Below are 18,592 nucleotides of genomic sequence, written 5' to 3' on the forward strand. Positions count from 1 at the left end.
TGGACACGGCCATCAAACGACATCAACTCTGAAATTGGACACTTAGACATCGGCAGAAGTGCGAAACCAGCTAACAGGGCTTTTCATGATGGACGTCTGCGTATTCTTCATATTCATTCAGTCCTGCCAAGCCAACACCTTACCCACAGATCAGCAATGGTGTTCCCTGATTCCAAACAACAGCCTCGTCCGACACATTGCAGTCCACAAAAACCACAAAAGAGCCCCTTGCTAGGCTGGATTGTGGATAACCAGAAGAATTTTCTTGTTGTGGAAGACGAGTTGATTGGAAACATTTGAGTGACTTTTTCATTGCTACGGCGAGTCTCCTCTCAGGGTCCTGCCACCTGTTCACACAATGAGACGTTTGTGGTGGCGGGCCCACGATGTATGCCCGTTGAATCCTGGCCGTTGCAGAATATTTACCAATTGTGGAGATGCAATCTGCCTTGTTCTTCAGGCGGCGAGCTCTTGCATATTACCAGTATCAGCGCCAGGACGAGAAAGCTGAGAGAAGACACCATTGCATCCAGTCGCCAAGTCGGCCGGGGTCCAAGGACGACGAGGGTTGATGAGGAGGTGCGCCGTGCCGTCCCAACCGGGTTCGACTCGCTGCGACCCTGGATATTATTGGAGTGGGAACTGCGCCATTCTCCCCACGACGGTGGTCATTGCATTTCCGGATGATAATCGGGCTGTCGTGTCGCATGCCAGGAATCTTAATGGCGCGAGTTTCCCAGAGCCCGGGCTCCGTTTGAAAGAATATGCGGTCGGCCAGATGCAACTCACTGGGCAGTGAGGCATCGGCCAAGGAGACCGGAAGTCGATGCTTAGGACAACTACGAGTAGCGCCAACCGACCTCAGCCAGGCGCGAAACGAAGCAGCACGGATGTAATATTCAGAGAATCGTGAGGTGAGTGTCGCGAGAATCTGGAGTTCGCGTGGTTCGACGCTGGTCCGATCCGCAAAGGAAGGAGGCATGGCGTCCTAACCATAACCATGGCGTTGCTTCGCAACATGTCTATTGGCTGTCTCTTGCAACTCCGGGCTAGAAGCTCAAACAGGACAGTCTTTGCGTAGTCGACGCGGGATGGTCATAGGCCTGAAGTTCCATTTCCAGGTTCTATTCAGGAACAACAAAACTAATGTCTCCGGTTACCCGGAAAGCTTAGGTAATATGGAATCTCGACCTTACTAAGCTATAATTAGTAGTACTTTAATTGCAGTATCCCGGATATATGCCCGGCTATTCAGCGCCGCCTTAGCCTGTCAATCTAGGGGCCAAGGTATTGCTGACCGTCACTCGATGATCTCGCTGTCGCTGGTTATTGACGGACATCGAGATCCCATGGAGCCAGTCCAAGATGGGTCTTCGAGTCGCAAAAGAGGCTCCATGCGATGCCCGCATCTTATGCATGGAGCAGCCGCCCGCCGTCTCGTCGGGGCTCCCGTTAACGCCCATCTGTACGGCCCCGCTCAACCCCGACCCCGTTCCCGTTCCCGACTCCGACCCGACTCGGCCACCGTCCCCGATACCCTCCGCCGCCCTGAATAACGAGCCGCTTCCCGTTGCCATCGACGATAAACCCACTATTCACCTGCCGGGATGGCGCAGATGGGTCGCGCTCTTCACGGTCTGTTGGATGACCCTCCCCATGAACTTCGCTACCTCGTCCATCCTCGCCGCCGCCCCTGAGGTCGCCGCCGAGTTCTCTATCCCCGCCACCACCATCAGCATTGCCAACGCTGGAGTCTTCCTCGCCATGGCTGCCTCGCCGCTTATTTGGGTACCCATCGCCCGCCTCTTGGGCCGCCGTATCGCCTATCTCTCCGCCGCCTTTATTCTGTGCCTCTGTTCCATCGGGTCCGCCTTGGCCCCTAACATGGCTACTTTCACCGCCATTTGGGTCATTGGTGGAACCATTGGTGTTGTGTTCCTGGTGTACGGACAGACCATTATCTCCGACCTTTTTGAACCCGTGCGTTAGTTTCTCGCCTCTTTCCGACTTGGGAAAAACTTTACTGATTCTATTTGCCCTTCCCTGGCTAGACTATCCGAGGCACTGCTGTGGGCATCTTCCTCGGCACCTGTGTGAGCGGCAACGGCATTGGTATAACTCTGTCTCTGTCTCGAGCGTTTATATTCCCCACGGCCAGCCGGCAGGGTTCTTCGGCTACGAACTAACTCTTGTTTTTTCCCCTAGCCCCGTTGACTGGCGGCATAATCTCGGCCTATACAAGCTGGCGCGTCATCTTCGGCGTCCAATCTGGGATGACCCTCATGGGACTGGTGCTGGGATGGTTCTTCGTCCCGCACGACATCGCCGTCGAAGAAGCGCAAGGACCGTCCAAGGAGACGACAAAGCGTCTGCTACAAGTCTTCAGTCCACTCCCCGTCTTCAAGGTTATGAGACACACCAATATTCTTTTGGCCGTAAGCCCATTTCCTCCCGAGCGAAGCCTTCCAGTTCGTATCCTGATTCCTGACGCCTACCTCGCAGAACATAGCCTGTGGCCTACTAGCGTTCAATCAGTACGGCATGCTCAGTTCCATCCGACCCGCCGTCAACGCGCGCTTCAACCTGACTAGCCCACTGACTAGCGGTCTCTTCTACCTTGCGCCCGGCTTCGGTTTCGTTCTTGGCGGCACCGTCGGCGGCAGGATAGCCGACCATACCGTTAAGCGTTACATTAAGAAGCGGGACGGGCTCCGGCTCCCGCGCGACCGGTTGAGGTCCGGCTTTGCATCCCTGTTCGTCATCTTGCCGCTCGGAACGCTCTTGCTGGGCTGGAGCCTTCAGAAACATCTGGGCGGTATGGTTCTCCCTGCCGCGAGTGCTTTCGTCGCCGGTGTGGGCCTCATGTCTTCGTTTAGCGGGCTTAATACGTTTTCTGCAGGTGAGTCAGGAATTACTCCGTACATATTCACCGACCTTGCCAGTCTCGCCATGTTGAGTGATACGATATGCGGCACATGCTCACTCATGTCGTGGCCTTAGAGGTACTCCCGCAGAGCAAGACCGAGGTCATCAGCAGCAAGTATTTCGTACAATATATGTTCTCAGCAACAACGATAGCAAGTCGCATGTCGACCATTGAGTCCGTAGGCACTGGTTGGGCCTTTACATTGAGTATATCTTTCACGGACTTGAGAAGGTTGGTGAGCTTAGCACTAACGATACGCTTAGCTGCTGGAGTCGGGCTACTGGCCGGCGTCATTGTTGTTTTCATAACAAGATATGAACCAAAGACGGAGAAGCACCTGAGATATAACAGCTAAGCGAGACTTTTGTGCATGGTTGCTTGTGGGCATTAGCTGCGCTGTTTCGTTTCATGAATTGCAGATCTATATGGATGTCTTGAAAGTGCTGACCACTTGACGGCCGAGTTGCATGCTCAGGGGTAGGCAGGTGAGCGTACGTTACATGGTAGATGTATACCGTCTTAAGCCCAACTTTCCTATGGCCACAACCCCCTACTAGGATTGTCCTGGACTTTTGTGAACTTAACTAAGATAAATGTCGGGGTCAACCCACGCTTCTAGCCGTCTAAATTAAACATGCCTCTATAAACGACGTCTATAACGACCTAACGGGCTCACAATCTTCACATAATATAAGGGGCAGATGTTAGAGGCCAATCAGGAAGGAGAATGTTAACCAAGCCAATGATTCGGAGTCCAGTTAACCTGGGAAATAACGTTAGCGAAACTTCTCATAACAACGTGGTGCGCAAGCTGAAAACTTACATAACTAGAGTTAATCTCCTTTAGGCTCTCCAGGCCAAGGTTCCCAGCATCGATGATCAATTCCGACTTCATCATCTCCGTAACCCTCTCGACGCCCTCCGTCCCATAGACGTTGGCGAACATATAAGGTCGGCCGATACCCACAGCCCGAACACCAAGAGCGAGTAGTTTAAGGACGTCGCCTCCGTAGCGGACACCGCCGTCGGCCCAAATTTCGATCTGGTCCAGAATCTCAGGTGCCTGGTCGTGGATCTCGAGCAGGATCTCCAGTGCCGAGGGGCTGCCGTCCAGGTTTCGGCCGCCGTGGTTTGAGATGACAATAGCCGGGGCGCCGTGCTCGACGGCTTTCTTGGCCGTTTCCACGCTGGTCACGCCCTTGAGCACAATGGGGAGGGAGGTGATGTTCTTGAGTTGGTCGTAGTAGTCCCACTGTTCAGTCTGTCAGCATGCAGTTGTGGTGTTGGTATGGAGTTGCGAATCCATGGGGAAAGGAAAGCACTCACAGTCAGTGGGGTGAGTTGAGTATTCCTGAATCACACATGTCAGTCAGCACATCCCTTGAATTGAAGAGGAAGCAACGGAAGGTCGCGGACGGGGAATCATACGCAGAACCAGCGCCGAATCGAGCAGCACGGTGCCTGTTGCTGCCGGCGGAAGAGTCGATGGTTAGTACCAGGGCATCAGCGCCAGCGTTTTCCATGCGGCGGATGGTTTCGGTGTCTTCGGTGATGTTGGTGTTCAAGTAGAGCTAGAAACATTCATCTTAGCGTACGTCCTGAGGCGGAAGAGAAACGAGTGAACGCGAGAGCCAGCGCGTTCATGAGGGAAATGGCCTTCTTACCTGCTGGAAAATGACCTGGCCTTCCTCCCTGGCGGCGAAGAGCTCTTCGGCTGTGTAGCTAGAGTATGCAGAGGGCTTTACACGGTGAGTCTGGGGCTGATCCAGTGATTCTCCACCGGTCGATTAGGAATATCAGGGGCTGAATGGCACTTACAATGTAGAGAATACCACCCGCGGCAGCTCCTCTAACGAGGTTCAGCTCCCCATCTACGTGGCCGTTGGCACCTCGGGCGCAAGGAGAGATAAAGAATGGAGCAGAAAAGTTGTGGCCAAGAATGGTAGTCCTGTAAAGAAATTTGAAAAGTCAGAGGATATAATCCTAGTTTGAACTTGGGACCCAGAACGAGGTCTCAGAATTGAGATCAGGAAGGGCCCTTCCAGAGTGCAGGGAGGAACCCACTGGAGTGTATCGGGCAACCCGGTAACATCAGTCATTTGCCGCGCGCGCCACAAGTAGCGGTAGAAGACCTCGAGATTGTTCCGAGCGGACCACTCGCCGGCGGCACCGTTCTGGTAATAGGTATAATTGGCTAGCGGGAGGTAACGGCGGGCAGCCCATTCAAAGTCCGGAAGGCCAACCAGGTCGTCAAGGTCCGGGAGGGAGCCCTCGGGGGTATCACCGAGGACGGCGTCGATGCCGGTGTCCGGCTCGCTGAGAAAAGGCCGGGCGGCAAGGGCGCCGGAGGCCAAGGAGACGAGGAGAGAGGCGCGCATTTTGGGGGTTTCTCGAGGAGGGGAGGATAAAAGAAAGACAGGGAGAAGGCGGAATGCGACTCCAGATTCAAGTGAATGTTGGCTGAGCGAGTGAGTGAGAGTCGGGACGACGTGAAGACGGAATGCGATCACCACTAGGTCCAGCCGATAAAGATCACGCGCCGCCTCAGCATACTTATCTGTCCAGACCACGGGGTTCGTTTTTTGCTGAAACACACTTATGGCATTTTTCAGTTGGTATCTGCCGAAAGAGAAGAGGTCCCGATGCATCAGCCGAAGCCCGTTGCGGGTCCCGGTCCGGGTCCATGGGACAGCGGCCCCCAATCCCCACCAAAGCCCCGTTCACGGATCAAGACCAGCCACATGACCTGACTCGCGCGACGCGACCTGCCTGTCTTGGTACACCCTGCTTACGAAGTTAGTGGCTTTTGCTGTTCCACCGTGTCAATTCCTAAAAAGGCGTGATCAACGGCAGGGACACAGCCCCATAGAGAACCGCTGTAACGTCATGACCGGAGTCCCAAACCTCAGTCAGCAGCTAGTAATCTGTTTGTTGGAACCTGGTCAACCCCATCCGAGTCAGTGAGAACGAACCGGTGACAGGTGCCGTGGCGTGCGATTGGATCGGGTTTGTCATGATGTGGTCGACGGGGGGCGGCCACTGGCCAGAGATGACTGGAGCCGAAGGGAGTGCGCCGCGAGATGGACCATTTTTGAGGTCCGACACATGGCAATATCCACGGATGTTAGTCCAAATCTCGCAGATGTGCTCCCTCATTCATAGTCGCCATCTCCAGCACGGGGCAAGGTGTGGTCGTATTATTCCATTCACCGAAACTCATTACCTTGAGAACTGGCGACTGGAACCATCGTAGACGCTTACAAAGCATGAAATGCCCATGCTAGAATTCGGGAAACATCGTACGGCAGCGCCTTCTAAGATGTTGCGGTGTTGTTATAGTGATCCTACCCCTTTTCACTACCAGCCGAATTTTTCAACGACCAGTCTGACATCTGCCCCCCGAGCCAAGGCACTGGCACAGGTATTCCTCACGGCGCGGTTGAGCTCGTCAGGGCCCGAAACGAGGATGCCAACGTCCCGTCCCCGTGAGGCCGAATCGAAAATCCACTCCCCCACATAGCCGCCGACGTCCGGTCGCCCGTCAACGGCAGTGGGACCTGGAATGACGAGGTCCAGGCCGACCGACACCAGGTCGTCCAACACAGCGGAGGGTATCCAGTTTCGGTGCTCGTGGGCATGTACGATCCATAAGAGATGGACGCGCCGCGACGGGACAGCGGTCTTGGAGTCACCGATATGTGATGATAAGGGCTTGTTTGTCGACATGGTGTTGCGATCCATTAATAGTGCCCAGGCGAGAGGAAAGGCGACGGCGATTCCCGATCCCCCGGCGACGAGGACGACGTCATCTGCCGCCTCGAGGGTGTGCAAGGCATGGGAAGACCCATACGGACCGTCTAGACGAACAGAAACGGAGGAGTGTCGGTGGGCGTAGTGGAGGAGGTCGGTCGTGAAGCCCGACTGCGCCCGGATGAGAAGGTTGAACCAGGCGTGCGTTACCCCCTCCGAAGACCGTATTGGAGCAGCCGAAGCGATGGTGAAGGGGTGTGTCTGGAGCGCATGCGTGCGACCCAGAGCGGGAACCGTGAGGAAAACGTGATCGTTTGGCTTCCACCCCGTCCTGACGCTCCGGCGAGTCCAGCCCAGGCAACGGGCCAAAGAAGACCACAAGTTGAACCGCTTGGCCGGTGGTTCGGGGACCAAGTCCCAATTGGCCGAGAGAAGCAGTGTGTCGCCGTCCGGGAGGACCGTGAGATCAGCCTCCACGACCGTGCTCTTGATGAGCAGCCTCCAAACGACGCGGTCGAGAAGGAAGATGGCGAGGGAGACGGCGACATAAGGGCGACTCGTGGAGAAATGGAACCACAGAAAACCAAGAGCGGCCACGTGGAGAAAGACGTGCGAGGCGAGGAATAGCTCGTACCACCGCTGGCGGAAACTGGCGAGGGAGGTCAGGTAGATGAGCTCGTAGCTCACAAAGGTCCCTATTCCCAAGATGACCAAGCGGTGGCGCAAAAACTCCCAGATGGTGTCGTCCAGGAGCCAGTCGGGCCCCAGCCAGGCCTGGAAGGCCAGCATGCCGAGCGAGTGCACGGCGGCCTCGACGCAGAGCAGCTCGCCGAGCCTGCGGTGGAAGATGTTGAGGCTTTCGTAGGAGCAGCCGGTCAGGAGCTTCAGGGGCTGGTTCTTGGCGGCGAGGAGGTAGAGCAGGGGGAGGTTGACGATGAAGATGCAGGCTGCGCGGTCGGCGAAGGCGAAGAAGTATTCGGGCTGGAGCGGGACGCGGTAGAGGTGGTAGAAGACGTTCAATGCGAGGAAGGCCAGGATGAAGAGTGAGGTCCCGTTGGAAGGGAGGGTCTTGTTGATGACGGGGAGGGGGCGTGGCTGGTACATCAGCCAGGCGGGGATGAGGTTTCGGAGGCTCCCGCTTGACTTGAGGCTGATGCGCGAGGGTGTCTTTCTGGGTAGAAGGGGCACCCGCTCGATGTCCGGTTCGATGTTTGTGCTGATGTTCTTGGGGCCTGGCGGGGTGGCTGTGCCCTCGACGGTGCTGCTGGATGAGGACGAGGGGCTGGAGGGATTGGCGTCCTCAGCTTCAGTCAAGGCTCGGGTTTGGATTAGGTCGGTGCGTCGTGTCCGCTTCTTCCAAGCCTTTACTTTCGCATACCAATGGAGTAGCGAAAGTACGGTGATTATGAAAAGCAGGACAATGTTGTATGTGGAGGTAATGCGGCGACCGTCTCGGATTGCGGTGATCAAGCGTATGAAGTAGGCCAACTGGTCGGGGTCCGTAGGCCTGGAGGGGCCCCCGCCTGTGATGAGGACATTTTCATGTCCCTTGTCAAAGATGGAAGACCGCAGAGCGTCCTTGAGTAGGGGAACATGGTGTGTCGCGTCCATGGATAAAGCTGACCATGTTGCTGTGTGGGGGTGAGAGAGAAGAGCATGAGAGGCGCTGAGTTGATTGAGATTCGAGTTGGTGACGTTACTGATTGCCCTTATCGTATCTGCGATAACAGTTCGGGAAAACCCGGCCTCCGAGGTCGGACTTGGGATACTCCGTTCCATGTCCTTTTTTTTTTTTTTTTTGATATTTCATCCTATTAGATTATCCACTTTATTCTCTTTCAACAACCATATTCCTACCATGGATACCGGCGCATCTCACCCTCCCTGCTGAGGTCCAGCCCGCGCTCAATCTGCTTCTGGTGCTCCTTGTCGAGATATTCCAGTAAGACGCGCTCAAACTTGTCCAGCCCTTTGTACCGTCTCACATCCGGGCCCCAGCTCCGTATAGCGCTCGCCAGCCTACCAGGGACGTAATCCTCGCGTGCCACCTCGGTCATGGGGTGAAAGTACGTCCGGATAGTGAACACCACGGCGCCGGTCCGAGGCAATCTGCGCAACGTCTGCCTCTCGGACCGGAACCACATGTCCTCGACAGATCTACCTCCCTCCGGCTCCTTCACCACTTTCCACCCCCTCGACTCCTCCGGCGCGTCCTCGGATCCGATGCTATGGCTCCAACCCAGTCCGTCGTCCACTTGCATGAAATAGTTGTGTCGAGCATACAACTCGCCCGGCCGTAACCTCGCGAAAAACTTGCCCATGCCCGCCTCGAGCTTCTCGTGAAATTGCGGCACGTTCCCCGTCGCATGGATCTGCGACAGTGCCATGCCGAACTTGTCACCCAGCCGCCAGAACCCGGGTAGCAGGATCGACCCGGAGAGGAGGTAGTACTGCCCGTCCTCCCTCTTGACCATGATGGCCAGGTCGTCCTGCACCAGCCGCGTGCAGATGGTGATGGGGCCCTCGCGCAGCGGTCTCGTTGTCACGTCGAACGACTCCCCCGACCAGAGGTTGACGAGGAGCCCGGTTTCCGTCCGGCGGAAGAGGGTCGGGTAGCGGTCGGGTAGGTAGCGGGCCAGTTCTTCGAGGAGCTCGACGGCAGCAGGGTACGCTTCGGGGGCTGTCATGGTGCACTTTTCCCCGCGATCGATGATCCGCCGTGCTTTTTCCGCGTGGAATTTGGGGAATTGACTGTCCAGCTCAATCCAGTCGTCATGATGGATCGCCCGCAGGCCCATGGTCACATGGTACTTGGGGCCATACCGAAATGGTCTGTAAGGCAGCGGTTTCGTGTGTTCGATGGACCAGTCCGGATACGGTGCGGGTTTAGGAGGTTGGAATCGGAGTGTCGTCGGCATCACCTCTCTTGTCAAAGGGGAGACACGATGAAGGCGCAGCACAATTACGACAATAAGCGACAGGGCTATAAGAGCTGCGAGAGCCTGTGTGTTTTCGACGGTCGCAAAGGTAACTGGATACATTGTGATATGTAAAAGTCGCAGTGCAGTCCGGGATGTTGGATGTCGGTGATAGTTGCTGAAGCTAGAGCAGCGTTCAGGTGGCACTGGGTGTTCTGGCGCATTCTTATTCGTATAAGTCTGACCGACTCCTCATGCCGTGTTACCAAGCGGTCACGAGACATCGACTCCAACCCGCTAAACCTACGCACTAGACTTGTACGGTCTGGTCTCTACTTTACCGGAGAGGACTAAGAAGGGAATTCGACGAATTCGTGATTTGCAGATATTCTTATTGTGTCGGGGTTGGGAATTGGTGTTATCTCGGGCCTTAGCACTCACTCGGCAGATCCCCTTTTTTCTATTTAATTTTTTGATCCTTCTAACGTGCTGGATTATCGGCCAAGTAAAGACATCTCGAGAAGAAGCAGAAGATGGGTCTGGCGACACGGCCAACGACACATACGGAAACAATCATCGGGAACCGACCATCGCGACAGTCCGGCATCACAGCCAACTGCCGGCTCCCTCGCAGCCTGCTAATGCTTCATTAGATACCGTTGATTGGTCAGTCCCGACCCCTATCCGCATACATAACCACCAACCAAACCGAGGAAATACCAAACGTCCCGCTAAATACTCCGTAGACCTACGCGTATTCGACGACCTGTGCTTCTTCTGCTTCATCCCTTCGAACACCATCACCCATCACACCAGCACAATGTCCCTCTACCAAGCGTCGCTATCGGCAGCTATAGCCGCCTCCTCCATCGGCACTTACATGGCCCTCTCACCACCGAACCCCCACCGTGCCGACAACAAGACGACGGAACAAATCCCCGACCTGATCCGCTTCTTGAGAATCACCCACCATATCACCATCCGCACCGTCATGGTACCATTCACGCTCCTCACCTTGCACACATCCGCACTCGCGTACCACCACCCCAACATCCCAACCCATCTTCTCCGCAACGCCGCAGAAAACGGCAACCTGAACCCATCCCTCGTCACCTGGTCCCCCGCCACCACCATTCCCCTAGCCCTGATCCTCTGCGCCGGCATCCCGCTCCGCCTCGTCCCTTACTCCACGCTCGGGAAGAACTTCACCTTTGCCCTCACCAAGCCCGACCGCCTCACCACCACCGGCATCTATCGCTACGTCCAGCACCCCAGCTACACGGGCCTGATGATCCTCCTCATCTCCAACATGGCGCTGCTGCTGAGGCCGGACGGTGCGCTGAGCAGCTGGCTTCCGAGGGGTTGGTGTCTCGCACTTAAAGAGTGGCAGTGGGCATTGGCCTCGGCCGCGGTGGCCATCTTGGTGGCTGCTGGCTCGGTGCGGATAAGGCAGGAGGAGCGTTTACTAAAGGCCGAGTTTGGGGAGGAGTGGGAGAGGTGGCATGCGAAGACGGCGCGGCTCATTCCATTCATTTTCTGATTTCTCTCGGAAGCATAGCCATTATATATCTGGGGCTAAGTATTGGGCCCTTCTGAGACCTGGATACATCCCTATACACATGCTATTCCAAGCCTTTCATCATACAGAGACTTACATATGATTTACCTGGGAATTTTGTCCCAATATACCAGACTAGGGTCGACGCAAAGCACAGCTAAAATAAGAAAGATTACGATTAGTATTTCTGGTTTCTGAACCTCTTTACGACAGCTTAAATGACCTATCCTTACATGAAAGTCGCAAGTCTTCTTTGATTGGACTCCTCAAGCTCCTCGTGCACCTAGAAATTGTCCAGGAGATACTGGATGCCAGCCCACTGCTCCCGGCCCGACTCGAGAATCTGCCACGCCGGCAACACAAAACCGCCATCCCTTGCGCTGATAGGCCGCAGCGCATAACCCCAAGATAGCTCCGCGCCAGCAATATCGTAAGCCCAGTCCGTACTGAACCCTGAAGCCTGGCGGATCATAGGGCATGTAGGACCGTAGACAAAAGTGCGGCTGTCAACACCGCGGATGGCGTCGGCGACACCACGGGCGAGCTTCATCTGGTAGTCGTTGTTGCCCGCGACCTTGCTGCAGTCGTAGCCGTAGGGCAGCATGATGAGCTGGCCGTAGGCGCGCCAGTCGATGTAGAGCTTGAGGCCGTTGCGGCTGCCGACTTGGAGAGTGTGGTTCGTCAGCACGGCCACCTCAGGGGTGTCGCCCGGCGCTTCGCCGCGGTAGGTCGGCGAGCAGGGGTCGGGGGAGGAGCCGCCGGGGGCGTCCCAGTGGTGAGGCCAATTGCGGTTGATGTCGGTGCCGACGCAGGTTTGGCCTTTGCGGGGTTGGCGGTTCTTTCGCCACATGCGGTCGACATTTTGGGAGTAGGCGAGTCCTGATGGGTTAGTATGGGGAGGAAAAGGGGTGCAAGTAGGAGAGGAAAACAGAAAAAGAAAAAGAAAAAGAAAAAGAAAAAGAAAAAGAAAAAGAAAAAGAAAAAGAAAAAGAAAAAGAAAAAGAAAAAGAAAAAGAAAAAGAAAAAGAAAAAGAAAAAGAAAAAGAAAAAGAAAAAGAAAAAGAAAAAGAAAAAGAAAAAGGTCTAATGCGAAAAGACTTCAAACTTACCGTCCGGATTGACGATCGGCATGATGTAAAAGTCGTAATTGTCAATGGCGCGGACGGCCGTGCCATTACCCTTCTTGTAGCCATCCACAAGTTGGTAAAGCAGGTACTCGACAGTCTGTTCATTCTTAGTTAGTCCCAATGGCTCTTATTCAATGCATCTTCATCGTCCCTCCTCACAGCATACCGGTGCAACGGCCCACTCCCGACCGTCGGCGGTACCATGCCAGACGATGGCCTTGTGGGCATTAGGACCATCGCGGCCCCAGAGATGGATACCCGAGATGGGCCGGCCCTCCGGAGACTCCCCAGCGACAAAGACCTCCGAGTTGTTCGGAAAGGCGGCCTGGACATCCTCGAGGAACTCCAGGTGCTGTTCAAACCCGTGGTACTCCTTGAACCAGCTCATGTCCGGGAGCTCGGGGACCTCGCCTTCAGTCTTCCCCGTGGCTGTTATTCGACGTCCATGTCAGAAAGTCGACGCTTAGGACGGCGCGTATAAGTACAAGTCATTACACACCGGTGTAGGGCTCGAGGCTGCCCTCGCGAGCCAACTCGGCACCCACGTCCAGGGCTATAACCGAGGCATCGAGACCCAGAGCCTCAAAGGCCTCAAGGTCCTGCGGGGCCACTATATCCAGGTGGCCGTGGTCATCACCGACGCCAATGTCCACGATGTGGAGGGTAGACAGCTTCTCTTGCACGGCATCGTAGTCGTGGTGGCTATCAATGTGGAAGGCCTTGAAGCCGTCGTACGATACCTTGGCGGCCGTCAGGGGCAGTGCCAGGACGAGGGTACCGGTGGAGGATTTCATCTCGACTGGCTGTTGCAGTTGTCCAAAAAGGAGGCATAGATGTGAACCTGGAGATGATGGGCGCCGAGGGGAGCAGTGCCTTATGTATCTGTCAAGGTACGCCTGGAGACAACCACCGAGTCAGGACAAGGGGTACAGGGGCGGAGATGGCCTGCATGTCTCGGATCAGGATACGCAGCGCCAGTCTCTGGACCGCGTAATGGGCGTGATGATTCCCACGTCCCTAAAGGCTGCCTTGGTCTTTCGCCCTTGCCTGCTGTCTTATTCTTTCTGTTTCGCCCTTGCCTGCTGTCGCCTCCAAGCAGGCATGGCCCACTTGGCCATGTACTCAGATTCCATGAGCTGCTGAGCTGTTGGCCTCTGAGCAGGTTCAAACGCCAACATGGCTCTCAGTAGCTCCTCCAAAGCCCGCAGCTCACCGCCCTCGACATCCCACTCGCATGTCTCGGGTGTCTCGCCGCGTCCCATGTGCCACATGCGCTGATGCAGCGGTCTAAACACAGGCGTATATATCCTCTGGATGTTGCTGGTCCAGGAGCCGTCCGGCTCAAAGAATTCCTTCCGATTCTCCCATTTGTTCCACCAACGAGCGGGCGGCTGTCCCAATGTGCTGACCATGTCGGCCAAGATGTCGTCTCGGTCGTCACTAAAGGATTCAAAGAGAGTCCTCTCGCCCAGAACTTCGTACAGGCTGACATCGAGCGTCCATATATCTGCGGCCAGGGTGATGGTTCGTGGAAAAAGTCTTCTGGGGGCAGGGAAAGAGGTGGCGTGTGAAGTTCTGGGGAGGGCTCGGTTGCTGGCATAAAGGAAGTCCCGTAGTCGCATATCTTGACGAGGGGGTCGACGAGCTTATCGATAAAGCTGATACAACTCGTCGAGGCCGAGCTTCTCAAAGCCTGGACTGTGTAACAGAAAGTTTCTCAGATGCAGATCTAAATTGTGTGAGCAATAGGCATATGGGGCCGGTTGGAGGGATTTGGAGATCCACGGTTACCTCCATGGCATATGCCTCGCGAGTGCAGGTATGAGAGTCCCATAATAAGCTGAGCGGCAATGGATCTCGCAGTCTCTACCTGAAACATGAGATCTAGTGATCTACCGACCTCTCCTTGGACACAGCAATACTGCACTCGGCTGGCTCTTGTATAAGGCAAATGTGGGTTCGGTTTGGGCCCTTGAGTGAGGACTCGTCCAGGAGGCGAGGCATGAACTGCTGTCCTGGGTGGGCGAATCCCAGTCAGCGTGGAGCCGACGGATGATGTCTGCTTCAGCGCTCTTTGAGTCTTCACTGGCTACTAGGACCTTGAGCGAGACGTAGCGGCGGTAGCGCTGCAATCTGTTGTCTCGCGCGAGCCATATCGTCGAGTAGCCGCCAAAGCCAAGTTTGTGGATGACTTCATATCGGCCGTCTTGGAAAGTGTCACCGATGATAATTGGATGGAAGCCGCCCGGGGTATAATCTTCAAGGTATTCGAGGTCAGCCTCCGGGATATGAACAAGCTGAGGCAGCTGAGATGTGTCGTCGGCTATTGTATAGGACCCTCCATTGCGCGTGGATGAGACCGTGCCAAAGTAGTAGCCTGGGGGCTGATTGCAAACACGGCCGCCTTTGGGACAAGCACCGTTGGTAACGAGCGGTTCGAGTGTGTGATAAGCGACAGTGCATCCAGGAGAGCCTCCGAGGAAGTCTCATGATATTGATGTGCGTGTTGCGAACTTGTGGACCAAATAATAATTCGTAGGCAGCAAGAAAGGGGGGGAGTGGCATCAGCCACGCTGTGGCGGAAGTGAGAGTGCGCACAGACCATGTACATGTGGCAGCGGAATAATTACCTTCCGATTAGCTGATGGGTCCACAACAGAAAAGGGGAAATGTTTCCTCTTCCGGAGTCTCAACTCTCAACTGCTTGAACAAAACAGCCTGACGTTTTGATTGATTTAATTGCAACAGCCCTCACTCGTCAATTCAATCAATCTGTTACATTGTCAGTACACTGCATGCGACTGTGCAGCATGATCCCGCCCGGTGGACACGTGAGATCGCCACTACGCTGGCGTAGGTGGTGAGAGGTGTCACCAGGACAGACGAACTCGGTCAAAAGCCAGCCACAAGGGCGAGACACGACATGGTTGACTGCAAAGAATACGGGGTGACGGTCACGGTGGCTGGCTTTTAGTGCAGCTTCACAAGCTCACGACACGAGTGGTGGTGGGTGTGTGCCATGAGTCGTAATTGTACGACCTGCTCCGTCTCTCCAACTTCCATGCCTGACGACTCACGCTTTATTACCCTCTTTCAGTAGGAATCGAAACAGGATACTCTAGATCATCCGCCTCCATCTATTCCCATTGCTCGTATTTTCTGGCATTGTATATTTATATCCTCCGAGTAGGGACGCAAGTCATGAAGCCGGCGGCGCTAGGAATCATCCTTTCTATATTCACATGTCTAGTGTCATCTCAAAATGGTCATGGCGAATGCAAGGGCTATGTCGCCAGCAATATCCTCGAAACGGACAATACCGTCTCGGCGGACCTCGACTTGATCGGCAGTGGATGTGACCTTTACAGTCCATCCATCCCCCACCTCACACTCCTCGTCGAATATCAGACTGGTAGGCTCACATGGGCCATAGAGCTGACCTTCCAGGCTTACATGCTGGGGATCGTTCGAGCTGACAACCTTGGACCCATTCAGACTCCCGTCTTCATGTCCTGATCCAAGACCGTGGCAGAAAACGATACCAGGTCCCCGAAGATGTCTTTCCTCGCCCCCCATCCCGATCCTCGTCAACCTCGACCAATTCCCTTCTGTCATTCGACTTCACCCCTTCGCCCTCCCCCTTCAGCTTCTCCGTCACGCGCACCACGACAGGCGAAAGCCTTTTCAACTCCTCCGCCGCCCGACTCGTCTTTGAAGACCAGTTCCTCCGCCTCCGCACCTCTCTCCCGCCAGACCCCAACGTCTTCGGCCTCGGCGAACACTTCGACTCCTTCCGCCTCCCGAACCGGAACTACACCCGCACCCTCTGGGCCCGCGATGTCGCCGTCCCCCGCCGCGAGAACCTGTACGGGAGCCATCCCATCTACGTCGAGCAACGTGCCACCGGGACGCATGGGGTGTTTCTGTTAAACTCCAACGGGATGGACATTCTCATCAACGAGGATGATGACGGCAGTTCGTTCCTCGAGTACCGGGCCATTGGAGGCGTGCTGGACTTTTACTTCCTCGCCGGACCGACGCCCGTGGAGGTTGCGCGCCAGTATGCTAGGGTGGCCGGGTCCCCAGCCATCGTTCCGTACTGGAGTCTCGGGGTACCCTCATTCTATTCCCCTCGTTTTGCATGGGTGGTTCTGTTGACAATCATTATTTCCCCAGTTCCATCAGTGCAAGCATGGGTATCGGGACTGGTTCGAGGTCGCCGAAGTCGTGGCAAATTACTCGGCCGCCAATATCCCCCTAGAGTAAGAGTCGACCTTCCTTTTCCTTTTCTTTTCATGTCCTTTTCTTGATCTTTTCTGACCCTTGGTCTTCGACGCATTGACGATCTTGGGTCTCAGAACGATGTGGACGGATATCGATTACATGGACCGACGCCGCGTCTTCTCCCTTGACCCCGAGAGGTTCCCCATCAACAGGATGCAGGAGATTGTTCACAATTTGCATCGCCACCAACAACAATACATCCTCATGGTTGACCCTGCAGTCGCCCATGCGGACTATCCGGCTTTCAGCAGGGGAAGCAAAGATGGCTTGGACATATTCCTAAAGTCGGTGAATTCAGATTATTTCAAAGGAGTCGTTTGGCCGGTATGTTTTTCATCTTCCTCAACCATTCCTAACCTAACCCACCCAAGACCAAGGTTGATCTGACGGCTCGTCAAGGGCGTCACCGTGTTCCCCGACTGGTATCACCCCAACGTCACGAAATACTGGAACCAGGAGTTTGAGGACAACTTCAACCCATGGACGGGGGTGGACATTGATGGCGTCTGGTCTGCTGATCTTGATTCCCACCAACCCCTCGCAACCCCACGCTGACCCCATCTCAGGATCGACATGAACGAACCAGCCAACTTTTGCATCTTCCCATGTCAGAACCCAGAGGAAGAGGCGCGGAGACAGGGGATGCCGCCAGAACCGCCACCTGTCCGCCCTCCCCTTCGGCCTCTCCCGGGCCACAACATTTCGTTCCGTGGGGCCCCATCACCGAATGTGGCTTTCGCTGGAGAAGCAGAGGACGGTTATCCGCCTATTGACCTTCTGTCCGGTGACTACAGTCAAGAAGAGCAACACAGACTCCAAGACGCGGCCGGTAGGGACGAGGACCTTTTGTTCCCGCCTTATAGGATCGCCAACGGTGGGGACGCGCGCCTGGACCTTAGCTATCGGACTGTCGATACAGATGTGGCTCACTACAACGGTCTGACGGAGTACAATCTTCATAATCTGTATGGAAGTAGTGAGTGCCTAGGTCTTATCTCGATCCCTGTCCTCAAGTGCGACGCCTCTAACCAGTGACCATGTATTACTCCCCAGTGATGGGCATGGCAACTCGCGAGGCCATGTTTCGTCGCCGACCCTCCCTACGTCCGTTCATAGTGGCCAGGAGCACCTTTTCCGGTGCTGGTCGATATGTCGCTAAATGGCTGGGTGACAATGCCTCGAGATGGGACCACTAGTAAGCCCTGTTTCTGTCCATTTCGTCGATAACCTCCGGAGACGAGTCTGACTTGATCATCTCTTCCAGTCGATCGTCCATCGCAGGAATGTTAGCATTCGCCTCCATCTTCCAGATTCCCATGGTCGGGAGCGACGTAAGCCATAACCCCACATGTCCCGGACTTTCCCACCATATCGACCCGACAATGACTAAACACCGCGCAGGTCTGCGGCTTCCAAGGAGCAACGACCGAGCAACTATGCGCCAGGTGGACGACTCTAGGCGCCTTTATGCCCTTCTTCCGCAACCACGCGCAATTCCTGTCCCCGCACCAGGAATTCTACCGCTGGCCCCTCGTCGCCTCGGCCGCTCGCCGCGCTATCGCCCTTCGCTACCGGCTTCTCGACTACTTCTACACCGCCCTCCACGCGCAGTCCAGCGATGGCACCCCCGCCATCAACCCGCTGTGGTACCTCTACCCTTCGGACGCCAGCACATTCGCCATCGACCTGCAGTATTTTTACGGCGACTGCTTGCTCGTTTCGCCCGTGACGGAGGAGGGGTCTACGGAAGTGATGGCGTACTTCCCGGACGATGTTTTCTATGATTTGGAGATGGGGGACATGGTCAGGGGCCGTGGGGGGTGGGTTACACTCCGGGATGTGCCGTTTGATCGCATCCCGTTGCACGTCCGTGGTGGGTGTGTCGTGCCTATGCGGACAGAGAGGGCGAATACGACGGCGGCGCTGAGGGAGAAGCCGTTTGAGCTTGTTGTTGCGCCTGGTTTGGACGGGACAGCGGAGGGGACGCTTTTCGTGGATGATGGGGTGACGCCGGATGGAGGACCGGATA

General features: G+C 55.5%; 9 protein-coding genes across 9 annotated transcripts; 3 read left to right on the top strand and 6 right to left on the bottom strand.

Moving 5' to 3' along the window:
- Nucleotides 1-12: 12 nt before the first annotated feature.
- ACRALDRAFT_209636 (uncharacterized protein) lies at nt 13-1,340 on the bottom strand (the record flags this gene model as incomplete). The annotated part of the gene is made up of 6 exons (XM_071022780.1): nt 13-41; nt 148-470; nt 501-988; nt 1,019-1,049; nt 1,087-1,124; nt 1,299-1,340. The coding sequence occupies 6 exons, from the start codon at nt 1,338-1,340 to the stop codon at nt 13-15; spliced, it is 951 nt and encodes a 316-aa protein (XP_070873225.1).
- A 76-nt stretch (nt 1,341-1,416) lies between these two features.
- ACRALDRAFT_2108105 (uncharacterized protein) lies at nt 1,417-3,281 on the top strand (the record flags this gene model as incomplete). Its single annotated transcript, XM_071023362.1, has 5 exons — nt 1,417-1,980; nt 2,052-2,112; nt 2,206-2,435; nt 2,503-2,899; nt 3,001-3,281. The coding sequence occupies 5 exons, from the start codon at nt 1,417-1,419 to the stop codon at nt 3,279-3,281; spliced, it is 1,533 nt and encodes a 510-aa protein (XP_070873226.1).
- Nucleotides 3,282-3,342: 61 nt separating this feature from the next.
- ACRALDRAFT_1081332 (uncharacterized protein) lies at nt 3,343-5,381 on the bottom strand. Its single transcript, XM_071019137.1, has 7 exons — nt 4,991-5,381; nt 4,745-4,874; nt 4,591-4,680; nt 4,355-4,497; nt 4,253-4,277; nt 3,750-4,178; nt 3,343-3,689 (listed from the first exon to the last, which is right to left on the bottom strand). The coding sequence occupies exons 1-7, from the start codon at nt 5,302-5,304 to the stop codon at nt 3,657-3,659; spliced, it is 1,164 nt and encodes a 387-aa protein (XP_070873227.1). The 5' UTR covers nt 5,305-5,381; the 3' UTR covers nt 3,343-3,656.
- A 902-nt stretch (nt 5,382-6,283) lies between these two features.
- Nucleotides 6,284-8,197, bottom strand: ACRALDRAFT_1063115 (uncharacterized protein; the record flags this gene model as incomplete). Its single annotated transcript, XM_071016730.1, has 1 exon — nt 6,284-8,197. A coding segment is annotated over one exon (1,914 nt), but the record flags the coding sequence as incomplete, so codon positions are not given.
- A 332-nt stretch (nt 8,198-8,529) lies between these two features.
- ACRALDRAFT_2124959 (uncharacterized protein) lies at nt 8,530-9,576 on the bottom strand (the record flags this gene model as incomplete). The annotated part of the gene is made up of 1 exon (XM_071023890.1): nt 8,530-9,576. The coding sequence occupies exon 1, from the start codon at nt 9,472-9,474 to the stop codon at nt 8,530-8,532; it is 945 nt and encodes a 314-aa protein (XP_070873229.1). The 5' UTR covers nt 9,475-9,576.
- Nucleotides 9,577-10,414: 838 nt separating this feature from the next.
- On the top strand, nt 10,415-11,134 carry ACRALDRAFT_1081334 (uncharacterized protein; the record flags this gene model as incomplete). The annotated part of the gene is made up of 1 exon (XM_071019138.1): nt 10,415-11,134. The coding sequence occupies one exon, from the start codon at nt 10,415-10,417 to the stop codon at nt 11,132-11,134; it is 720 nt and encodes a 239-aa protein (XP_070873230.1).
- On the bottom strand, nt 11,117-13,094 carry ACRALDRAFT_1081335 (uncharacterized protein). The gene is made up of 5 exons (XM_071019139.1): nt 12,779-13,094; nt 12,446-12,708; nt 12,262-12,376; nt 11,386-12,031; nt 11,117-11,309 (listed from the first exon to the last, which is right to left on the bottom strand). Exons 1-4 carry the CDS (start codon nt 13,071-13,073, stop codon nt 11,436-11,438), a joined length of 1,269 nt encoding a protein of 422 aa, XP_070873231.1. The 5' UTR covers nt 13,074-13,094; the 3' UTR covers nt 11,117-11,309; nt 11,386-11,435.
- Nucleotides 13,095-13,198: 104 nt separating this feature from the next.
- ACRALDRAFT_1063116 (uncharacterized protein) lies at nt 13,199-13,761 on the bottom strand. Its single transcript, XM_071016731.1, has one exon. The coding sequence runs from the start codon at nt 13,689-13,691 to the stop codon at nt 13,335-13,337; it is 357 nt and encodes a 118-aa protein (XP_070873232.1). The 5' UTR covers nt 13,692-13,761; the 3' UTR covers nt 13,199-13,334.
- A 1,743-nt stretch (nt 13,762-15,504) lies between these two features.
- On the top strand, nt 15,505-18,573 carry ACRALDRAFT_1017515 (glycoside hydrolase family 31 protein; the record flags this gene model as incomplete). The annotated part of the gene is made up of 10 exons (XM_071014738.1): nt 15,505-15,691; nt 15,775-16,391; nt 16,456-16,541; nt 16,638-16,887; nt 16,963-17,072; nt 17,130-17,226; nt 17,317-17,539; nt 17,617-17,758; nt 17,828-17,894; nt 17,965-18,573. Coding segments are annotated over 10 exons (2,388 nt in total), but the record flags the coding sequence as incomplete, so codon positions are not given.
- Between the last annotated feature and the right edge of the window lie 19 nt (nt 18,574-18,592).

The sequence above is a fragment of the Sodiomyces alcalophilus genome (genome assembly GCF_042370955.1).
Source record: "Sodiomyces alcalophilus JCM 7366 unplaced genomic scaffold ACRALscaffold_6, whole genome shotgun sequence".
Taxonomy (NCBI): domain Eukaryota; kingdom Fungi; phylum Ascomycota; class Sordariomycetes; order Glomerellales; family Plectosphaerellaceae; genus Sodiomyces; species Sodiomyces alcalophilus.